At 30.9% G+C, this 12196-nt stretch overlaps 1 protein-coding gene across 1 annotated transcript; it reads left to right on the top strand.

Moving 5' to 3' along the window:
* Window positions 1–10072: 10072 nt before the first annotated feature.
* Window positions 10073–10373, top strand: LOC138347755 (uncharacterized). Its single transcript, XM_069296065.1, has one exon. The coding sequence runs from the start codon at window positions 10073–10075 to the stop codon at window positions 10262–10264; it is 192 nt and encodes a 63-aa protein (XP_069152166.1). The 3' UTR covers window positions 10265–10373.
* The last annotated feature ends 1823 nt before the right edge of the window (window positions 10374–12196 follow it).

The raw sequence follows: 12196 nt of genomic DNA on the forward strand, positions 1-12196 counted from the left end.
AATTTTTACATAATAACAAATGCGCCTCAATAATACAATAATTAAGTCGGATAGATACATGAATCATCTAAAAGATTCACTCGATATAGGGCCCGTGCTTATGGGCCCACTATATTATTATTTTTTTTTGTGAAAATTACATAGAACCGTCTTTTATTAATAATTACCACTTTTAAGTATACTTTTAATTTATTATCATTTGTGTCAACTTTTAGCAATACTTATTTTAAACAATTAGAAATAACTTTAATACATATTTAATACAACACTAATTTATAATGCAAACTTCAGTTTATAATTTTTCTTAAAACTTACATATGTCATACAAATAAATTATAACTATTTTTTAATACACATTTAATATTTTTTTGTCTCACCACATAATTTTTATATAATACAAATGAATTATATATAGCATTTTAACACAAATTGTGTAATGATATAAACATAGAAAATTTCATAAAATCATACATAATATTAGACATTCGTTAATACTTAATTAAAAGACAAAAAAATGATCTGAACTTTCATAGTAAACTAATCAACTTCTAAAACAAAATGTTAAAAAAGATTTTATTCCGTATTCTTTATTCTTTATTCTTTATCATAAGGTCTAACATTTTTGCAAGTCTTCATGTTGTGATCTTGTTATCCATAGTTTATGTTGAGTGGATTTCTTTTAAAAAATAATTATTTATTTTAAATATACTCTCTAATTCTTAAGCTACATAAAATATATATCAATAATTAATTAGACAAGTAATCTAATCGTAAGAAATGCAAAGACATAATAAATGGTCAAATGAATTAAATTTAAACTAAAAATGTATTACACTCATTTTAAAATTGAATTAGAACCGAAATAAACATGAATTCAAAATGAAGCAAACGAAAGAGCACTATGTGATTTGTAAACCGAATAAAACTTACATCAATAATGAATTAAACAAGTAATTCAATCATAACAAATCAATCAATAAACTATAAATGAATTAATTTGTATTAAAAGTTAATTAAACAAATATGAAAGTTGAATTAGAAGAGAGAATTATGCATGGATACAAAAATGTAATTAATGAAACACCCAGACAATGATATGTAGAGTGAATTAAGTTTATATCAATAACGAATTAAACAAGTAATCTAATAGTAACAAATAATAAATTACAACATGAATTAAATTTGCGTTAAAAGTGTATTAAACAATATTAAAATTATATTAGAAGAAAAATTTAAAAATGAAAAACATAACTAACGAAAGACAAGACAATAATTTATAAATTGAATTAAACTTGTATTATTCATGAATAAATTATGTATTATAAGTATCTTATAAATTATTTTGATTTGATTTTATAAGAACATGAGTGATGTTTACAATATGTATTGTGTCTATGTTATAAATGTATTTACAAGAGTTTTCTTGAATTATTTTGATTGATATCACTATAAAAAAAGAGAGTGAAGTTTGTAATACAACTTTAATACAATTGCGATATAGTTCCACAAACTTCACTTTTTTCGAGTTTCAATCTAATTTTTTTTCAAAATCAATTATAAACTTAATTAAACCCTCTTAAAATTGAGATATAAACTTCAAACGATATTTTTAATTATTTGTAGGAACTACCTATCCAAATTAATCAAAAATCCGTAAAATTCAAAATTTGAAGTTTTATAATGACCATCAATGGTGTACTCTTGTTTATGTAATTTTAGATATCTGAAATTTCTGCTTAAAAACATGATTTTGTACAAATTTTTGGTCTTTTTATTCCTCTTTTCAGTTTGTTTTTGGATAAAAATAGTGATGAGAAAAAACTGATTGAGGATGGAGTTTTAGATGAAACGCTCAAAGAAGAAAAAGAAAAAGAAAAGGAAGAAGATAAAAAACGCATAAGAAAGAGACGAAGAAGTAAAAGAGTAAAAAAAAAGAAAGGAAAAAGAAGCATAGGAGTAAATGACAGAAAGAGACGAAGAAGCAGAACAATGAAAATAAAAAAAGGAAAAAGGGTTGAGAAAAGAGGCACTGTACGATTTTTTTAATTCTAAAAAAAGTTATATTTAGTTTAAAAAATTCTGTTGACGTAGATGGTAAATATTTTTATAATATAGCATATTTATGTGATTATCCTTTTTTTATGTTAATTTATTGGGCAACTTTTATATATAGCAAATAAAAAATTTATATTTGTATGCTATAACAAAGTTTGCATAATTGCGCTCCATATCAAACATAGAAACTGTATAATTCGCAATACATATACAGTTGAAGCAAATTATATAAAACGAAGTGTATAAAACATGAAAGAGAAAGACACTTGGGCAGAGAACTGTATAAAAACGAAGTGTATAAAACGAATTGTATTATTATAAGTGTATAGAACGATTATATACAATTTGAATTTATATAAAATGAGAAAGAGAGAAAGACAAAAGAGACTTGACAAGGAATATACAATTGAATCGAATTGTATAAAACGAGAAAAAGAGAAATTAGATACAATTTGAAAATTGTATAAAATAAGAAAGAGAGAAAGGCAAAAGAAACTGGGCATGAGAGTATTTTTATTGTATAATTATAAGTCTATAGGAAGAAAATATATGTACTTGCATCTGTATATACAATTTTCTCATGCTTTATTTAAACAGAAACGCAATTTATACATTTCGTTTTTGTTTGTATAAGTGAGAAAGGCGAGGGTGGCGAACGAGATTTGGGAGAGTGGTGAGCGAGATCTGGAAGAGGGGAGAGAGGGGAACAAAAATACATGTATTTATATAATTTTCGCTGTTTTATACAATTAGAAACAATTTTTATACACTTGTGTTTGTATAAGAAGTGAGGAAGCGAGCGAGAGATTGGAGGAGAGTGGCGAGCGAGATATTTGGGAGAGAGGCGCTTGGCAATTTTTTGCAAATGTTTGCTATGGAGCACAATTAAATCAAACCCTAGCTACTCCATTTATTTTAGGTTATTAGTTTGCTATTATATACAATTTTTCCTAATTTATTTGACACAATTTGGAGAGTTAGTAAAAGTTTAATATCATTTCTAGATATTTTAAGTTGTTAATTATTGTAATATATGTTATTTTATGTAATTTTTAAAATAATAATATGTTATTATCTTTGTTTTATTTAGGACAATTGTATGAATTATCAAACTAATAATTCAAATTAAATGTTACTTGTGATTGATTTACTTGATACTTATAATTAATTCGTTTGACAGTTGTGTGTGACATACTTGATACATATTAGTTGTTGAATTGTGAATATTGAGTTGTGATTGTTAGGCCTTATGAATAGTGTATCGTGAAACTTTTATGTTCGATTGATTTCTATGCAGGTTCTAGTTTGATGAGGTATGGTTAGGATGAAAAGATTACTCGTTTTCTAGCTAGTTTTATCTTGTTTATTTTGCTACTTGTTAAGTACCATGTTGGTTGATCAATCCTTGCTTCTATACTTGTGTAGGTTCGAAGTCCGACACCATGTGATTACTCTTCTTCTTCTCCTATTTCCTACGCTTGTCAAAGGACTTTTCTGAGGTAGTTATTTTTCATGCCGATGGGCCCTCTTGTTTCTTAAAATTTATGTTTTGTTCTATTTGAGAAACAAATACATTGAAATTTATAATTATTTTTTATTTCCTTCTTTATGTATTAATGGCTTATATATGTGACAACTAGGTTTTAGACTTACAGTTGAAAGAATAAGTTTTTCACTTTTATCTTATTCTTGTTTTAGTTTCCGCATTTCTTTCGTTTTATTGGGCTTGAGGCTTATTTTTATTGATGAGAATCAACAAGTGACATCATGTCCGTTTTTGATTTGCTTACCACCATGAGCGGTCATGACTCAATTTGGGTGGGTGTTGACAGGATGATCTAGTTCAACAATTTCATCCATGTTTGGGTGAAGTATACGACGGAGAAATTAGCTCAATGTTATATCATTCAGATTGTGTGACTTCATGGAGTTCCCATTTTCATTTTTTGTAATCGAGGTTCATTGTTCACCTTCTATTTCTAGAAGGCCTTGCAACATGGTTTGGGCGCTCAGTTAGATATAAGTATTACCTTGCATCGGTCCGAGTGGACAATTCATGTATTGGAGAACATACTCCGAGCTTGTGCGAATGATGTTGGTGCTACATGGGATTAAGATGAGTTTTCTTACAACAACAATTTATCACTCTAATATTCATATGACCCCTTTTGAGGCGTTGCATGAAATACGGTGTAGATCCAATCAATTTGTTTTGGATGAGATAGACCCTTTAGATACAGACTTTTTTAGAAATGTTATGGAGCAGGTTCATATGATTTATGGTTGAGTATTGACAACCCAGAGTCGGTAGAAGATTCGTAAAGATCGAAAAGTTTCAGCCCTAGTATTTATGAAGAGTGACTATTTTTGGTTCTGAGCATCACCCATAAAAGGTGTGATGAGGTTTTAAAAGAACAACAAGACCCTTTGAGATTTCGAGAAGAGTGGGAGAGGTGGCCTATAAGTTGGCCTTGCCACCTAGCTTCTGAGTTATGCATCCTGTGTTTCATATCTCCATGCTTCAAAAGTACGTGTCAAATGAGTCCTATTTAATTTCACTTGATTCAGTTGTGTTGAGTCCAGACTTGACCTTTGACGAGAAACCTATAGCTATGTTGTATCGGTAGGTCCAAAAGCTTAGTATCAAGGAAATTGCTTTAGCATTGGTGTCATAGAAGTATCGTTCGATTGGTGAAGATACTTGGGAGACAAAGTCAGATATGTGTGCTAGATATCCTCAGCTTTTCTAGGCTTTCATCTCTTTTTTTACTTGATATTCAAGGATGAACATAATTTGTAGTGGTGGATAATGTAATGATCTGAAAGGATATTTTTGAAATTTTTAGAAAAAATATTATTTTGCCCTTTCCAATATCGATTCTGAGCCATTTATGATTGATTTTTGAAAGTTGATTTTAGACATTGATTATAAAGTTGAGAATTCTGTATGTTTTTATCTTCAAAGGTTAAAGTCATTAATAAATGATTCTCGATGTCTTTTGGGGCTTCGAGTATTAGAATAGAATTCCATTGATTCCATTAGTCTTGAAATATAGAAATTGGTATAAGAGTCGATTTTAGATTTAGTGTCATTTTGAGGATTTCAGGTCCCTAGTTTGAAAAATAGAGGTTTTAGCCTTTAGATTGACTTAGGTTAACGTTTGGGGTTGGATGCTAGGATCAAAATTTTGAGAGTTCTGTTGGATTCGAGGGATGATATTAGACCTAAGTAAAGTCTTGATTGAATTTTCAATGATCTCGAGCTTTATTTAGCATTTTTAGATATTATGTTTATTTTTTGTGACTTTTATGAATTTCGAGTCAAGAAGAACTCAAATTTGTATTCAATGGCTTTATTGAGTCCGAAACATCGAGTTTAGTCATTTGTACATATTATTTGTGTGTAAGGGTTCTGAACAAATCTCAATGATCCATTTGATATTTTCAGAGTTGGTTGATATTTTATGTTGTTTGTGTGCTTTTGTTTTAGCGATGGATGACTCGCTTTAGCAAGCACCACTTCAGCAAAGCATTGGTGCATTTACGAAAGGTTAATTTCCTTGATCTTTGTGATCACAATGGGGTGTATCGCATTCGCTAAATTCTCAATCGCGAAGGTAAAATTTTTATCCGGAGTTTTATTTTGTGAACGACATCTAAGACCCTTTTTTGCATGTCATTTTTGGATTTTTAGCTATTTCCTCATTTTGAGCTTTGTAAAATCCTTGGAGGCGATTTTGAAGAAATTTTTTGTGCTAAATTATTTGGGTAAGTTTTTATAACCCTAAAAATTCAATTTCCTTAATCAGTTATGGATTTTAACATTAAAACTTATATTTTGATTGAAAAATAGTAAGAATTTTCAAGAACTTGAGTTCTAAACTAAAATGGTGATTGTGAACTGATTTTAACTCTTTTTCATATTGGTTTTCACCGATGATCTCCAAATGTGTTGGATATGTTTTTGATTAAAGATTTTTTAATTCGACCGGTGGTGCTTGGTCGAAGCTCCAGTAGGTAGCCAAACCTCATTTTCATAATTGAATTTTCGAGTGGATTGACCCATTTTCAAAGTGTATGATATGAATATTGCTATTTAGGGAATCTTATTATGATTGGTTGATTGAATTAGATTGTGTGACTTTTGAATGTTATTTGGAAAGGAAAGTATCAAGTCTTGAATTAAATTTTTGAATGAATTGAGGCAAGTGATCTCATAAACATTGTAAATCTAGTAGGTTCATGTATTTTCTTTCATTGTTTATGTTGGGGAGTAATGAGAATGAGGTGATGGATTCATCGTTCCATTTAATTAGTCTTAATGAATAAAAAAGGTACTAATGAAAAGGTAACATATTAATCATAATATTTTGTGAATTGCCTTGTTATAGACCCTATTTTATTGATTGATGATATACTTAGATGACATCACTATGAACTTGAATTGCTTAAATTGTTGTCTCTTTCTTATTGTGTGAAATTGCTTATTTGCATTGATATTGTTGTGCATCGTGATGAGACATGTGATATTATGCCCAAGAAAAATTGTTCAGAAAAGTGACATAATATAAATTCAAAGGGAATTGATTTCGGTTAGTGATGTGCAAAATGACGAATGAAAATAGTTTTGACTAGTGACATGATATAATATCAAAGGAAAATGGCTCTGGCTAGTGATATTGTACTGAAGGAAAATGGTTTCAGCAAGTAATGTGATATAAAGTCGAAGGAAAATTATTTCATCTAGTGATATTATATAAAGACGATGAAAAATAATTCCGACCAGCGATATTGTACTGAAGGGTAATGGTTCAGAAAAGAGTTGACCATTGTGATTTGATGCATTTTGATACTTGTTATTGATCTACTTGTTACTTGTGATTGATGCAATTGATACTTGTGATTGATCCATTTGACACATGTGATTGACATATTTTATGTGTGTTGGTTATTGAACTGTGACTATTAAACTGTGATTGTTAAGCCCTCTCAATTGTGTATCATGAAACTATTAGGTCGGGTTCATTTCTATGCATGTTTTAGTTTTAGGAGGTTTGCTTGGAATGAAAGGATTACTCATTTTCCAGCTAGAAATGCCTTGTTTATATTGTTACTTGTTGAGTATCGTGTTGGTTAGTACTCATTCCTTTCTTCTACACTTGGCGTAGGTTTCGAGCTCGGTACCATGTGTTACGACTGGGGAGCACCCCCTAGAAGTAACTGGCGTCGTCGACCTCTCAGAGGTCTTGGGCAAGCCTCTTAGCGTTCATTCATCGCATTGTCAAAGAAATTTAGCAGAAAATTTAAAATTTTTCATAACATAATGCTTAAACATCACTTCATTAAAAATATCATAAGTACATAGATAAGACACTAAGTCTCGTCTTGCTATCTTAGACTGAACAACAATAGAATAGAAGAGAATAGAATAGGATAGGGACACAAACCTTAACAATATAAATGAATACTTCTATACTATTAAATAAACTTAAATAACATCTTAACATGAAGGTCCTTGAATCATAAGGACACACTTAAGCTTCGAAATAACCATCCAAGCTCTTCATTTAGGAAATATCCTCTATCCATCACCACCTACACTTTGTGTAAAAAGATGAAGAAGAATGATATTAGTATAAGAATGCACTAAGTATGATAACCAAACAAAAACATGATTTAAAGAGGAGATTTTATTGGAAACCATGCATCATGTCATTTAGTAAAACTTCATGAACAATTGATACAATAAACACAATATAGTTCACATACATTATATAGACATGAATAATATTCACAGTCACACATAAAAACCATATATAATATTTAAGGCACATTCAACATATTCATAGTCTTAGCTTTCTTTTTACTTAACTCACCCACCCAAAAAATACCCTTAAGTAATACTTAGAGCAATGCATAAATAGTGTCCCATTCCACTATTCATATTGAAGTATCACCTTAAGGTTACCAAGGTGAACATTCATACAACCTTCATCCTTTTAAGCATATACATTGATACAGACATAACATATCATGAAATACATACTTCACATAAGAACCACCATCTAAGACAACCACAAGTCACACTAGTGCAATGTGCAAGTAGCATTCCATAAAACTACTCATACTAAGTGTTCCCATGAAGTCACCTTAGACTTAGGCACATCACATTCAACAGGGTACAATACATGCATTTAACCTTGAAAATAAGACACACATGCTTCCTAGACCATCATATAGGAACTCATTCATTTATTACATCATAGTCATAATCCATTTAGTCATCCTACACATATGAAGACAACATGCAAGTCAATACTAACAACATCATCATAATGAATTAATATACAACATTGTATATATAAAGAGTTCATCTCATCAATACATCATAAGACCTTACTCAAAATCTCAATCTAAGCCTACTAGTGCAATGTAAATGTGAAGCCTCATAACCTCACACCTACTGAGTAAACCAATCAAAGAGATCACAAGCATTGCCACTCACTTCATACATCAGCTTAACAATTATAGCCAATAACATGCATATTAAGTAATACCTTCATCATGTAGACAATAAGACCAATAGTATGCACATCATTATAAGGAGTATGTTAACACCATCATGTCATGCATAAGATACATATACATATACAAAACATATACATATAGAACTCCTTCTTAGAATTTCCTTCAAGAGAGATACTTGTGCAATGTATAGATAAAGTCTCATTCCCTCACCTACACTAAGCAACATCCCTTAGGCAGTCCTAGTTAGGGTTCATCATCTTACTTCCATTGCTCATTTTACATTTGGGGAACTTTGTCTTAACCGATATTAGACCATGTGAGCTAAACATGGAATCATGTGTCATCCCTCACAGCGAAAGGAGGTCATCCAACTTTCCAAGGTAGGACATCAACATCATCATAACATCTAGGTGGATCCACTTGCTTGGATCTTATGGGGGCACATAGTTAAGGAAATAAGACTCTTCATGTTAATTAACTCGGAGTTTCCACCTCATGAGAACATTTGGTGAACCTACCTTTCTTTTAGGAAGGGACACCTCATTTGGTGAACCTACCTTCCTTTTGGAAAGGGACACCTCTTATTGTCAAGTTCACTCGGTGCTAAGCTAACTTTCCCTTTTTGAAAAGCCTTTTAGTCTTCATTAAATATTAGAGTATAAAATAGGTTTAAGAGATTAACTCGTTATATAACATGTACATAGCTTATATGTTAATGATGAGAATGTCCTTTTATAAAAAACTACGTCATGTGAGAATATCCTTTCTCATAATCATAACATAGTCTAGTATAGAGTAGAAATTATTAAAAATTATCCAAGTGACTCTCATTTACTAGATTATCATTAACATGCTTCATTAATACATTCATGTAAGAACATTACATCATAACATAATAATAAGATGCACAAGAAAATCACTTTCATTCCCTCATAATCATATACCTATAATCATCTCACATCCATCATGTTCATAGCCTAATCATACATTCATCAACTATGTATATGAATAAATCAACCTAGGGATCCCCTCAAGGCCCACTTGTGCAATGTATAGGTAAAGTCTCATACTCTTACCTACACTAGTACACCTCTCAAGTTTTCCTAGTCAAAGTGCATTTTTTAACTTTCATTCATTCAATTAAAACCATGAACATATTACACTTATAGTTATGCATGAGATGTGTGAGTGTACATATTGGTTATCATGATCACCTAAGAGAAACCACCTAGTCATTTATGAAACCACCCTCCAAAGGATCACACCACATATACAATATCCTCAAGTGATGAACAACTCACATATAGAACATTAGGGACTATAGACCACACACCCACATTACATCATAGGAGACATGAACATATTCAACATTTGAATAGAAGACTCGTAAAATACAAGGATCACATATTCATATAAGGTTACATAGGTAGGGGTGATTCTATAATAGTATTCATCAACATCAAACTTGTAGACCATGCCGTACCCTAACATGGAGCTTATGGTTGTCCCTATGAAGAAGGTTTCTTTTCACAAGAGAGGCATAAGTAATGGAATGAATGCTCTAAAAACCATTCCAGTGATTATTCGTTGCAAGGCTTGTGGTCGAGTCAAGTTGCCACATTTCTTTTGTTGCGTAGGGATTAAGCAGAACCCTGGTGAAGAGAACAATTCTACCGGTTGATCAAATTGAAGGGATATTTTCTTCATTTTCAAATCCCTTTCTTTGTAGTAGAATCTCCGATTAGAATCTAGGAAGGTTACGTTATATCATGCCCGTATTGTGTACAATAGTGCAGTCATTGCAGCATGTACTCAAATTCCATGTTAAGTATTACTATATCAGTTGGCTTTATTTCTAACCTTCATTTTAATTGGTTAAAAAAAGATGAACTTGCCACTGTGAGACTGATATTATAATATTAAGGTGATATTAAATTCATTTCAAATGAGATTATGCGAGCAAACAATTATATGTAAAGTTAAAGTGCTAAAGTAAGTTATCTTGCCATGTTTAGGGGTTTTTTTGTGTGTTTTCTAAAAACACACTTATACTTATTACAGTTAACGGAAAGGGCCCAAAATACCCCTAAACTATAAGAAAATGTTTAAAAATACCCTTCATCAATCTTTTGGTCTAACTTTTTTGGCTCAGTTATACCCTTGAAACTAACAATTCTCTACTTATTCTTTATTTTTTTTTAAAATTATCATGTATCATTCTCCTATTGGATAATATCAAGAGACCACCTCAATATTATTTCTCATTATTTATCCAAACCAAATAATATACCTCTTCAATATCCCAATTTTTTGTATATGAATAATAACATTATATGCTATAAAATAAAGACTAAGTACTAAAATTAAAATAATAACAATCAAGAAGAGAAGAATGTAGTAGAGAGATTAAGTAGGAAACTTTTATCTTCCTTATTTTTTGTGTATTTTCAATATAGGTTACAATGCCTTTTATAGGCACAATAGGGGTATAATGGACGTTCACTAATTTTGTTTACAACACTCTCCCCTTTGATGTCCATGTAAAATAAAATCTTAGTAAAGTAAAAAATATAAATAGTTGTTCCTAATACACATTACTTGCTGGCTCATTAAAACCCTTATCAGGAAAATCAGTGGGATAAAACCTTAATTAAGGAAAAAAGAGTACAACACATATTTTAGTCTCCCTGATGAAAACCACAATTTAGCTGCCTAAGTTTTCTCATTCCAATCTTGTATACCATCTTCTCAAAAGTTGCAGTTGACAAAGACTTGGTAAATAAATCAATCACATTATCACTCGAACGAATCTCATGTACGTTCATTTCACCATTATTCTAGAGCTCATGTGTATAGAAAAACATTGGTGAAATGTGTTCCATTCTGTAACCTTTTATGAATCCTCATCTGAGTTGGGTACTTTGTCGCGTTTCAAATCACATTTTTCTCGAATAAGGTGTAATGGACCTTATCCACACACATTCTCGGATTGCCTCATGAATAACTATTATATCAACATGATTTGATGAAGTGGCCACGATGGACTGTTTCGTAGATCTCCAAGATATGGCAGTACCCCCACACGTAAATACATAACCTGTTTGAGATCTAATTTTATGTAGGTCAGACAAATACCATGCATCAACATAACGAACAAGGTTTGGACTACAATCATTATAATAGAATAAACCTATATCAATATTCCCTTTTAAGTACCACAATATGTGTTTGATTCCATTCCAATGTCTCCTAGGAGGAGCAAAACTATATCTTGCTAACAAATTAACCAAAAAGGTTATATCAGGCCTTTTCATGTTAGCAAGGTACACTAGTGCACCAACTGCACTAAGATATGATACTTCAGGACCAAGAATTTTCTCATCCTTTTCTTGAGGTCAAAATGGATCTTTATTCACATTAAGTGATCGAACGACCATTGAAGTACTTTATAGATGTGCTTCATCCATATAAAAATTTTTCAACACCTTTTCTATGTATGCAGATTGATTAACAAAAATATTGTTTCTCAAATGCTCTATTTGAAAACCAAGACACAATTTTATCTTTCCGAGACCTTTCATCTCAAATTTATTCTTTAAATAATCAATTGCCC

The sequence above is a fragment of the Solanum lycopersicum genome, chromosome 3 (genome assembly GCF_036512215.1).
Source record: "Solanum lycopersicum chromosome 3, SLM_r2.1".
Taxonomy (NCBI): Eukaryota; Viridiplantae; Streptophyta; class Magnoliopsida; order Solanales; family Solanaceae; genus Solanum; species Solanum lycopersicum.

What these genes read in the sequence shown, in the direction of transcription:
- LOC138347755 (XM_069296065.1), top strand. Translation starts at nt 10,073, where the DNA reads ATGGAGCTTATGGTTGTCCCTATGAAGAAGGTTTCTTTTCACAAGAGA.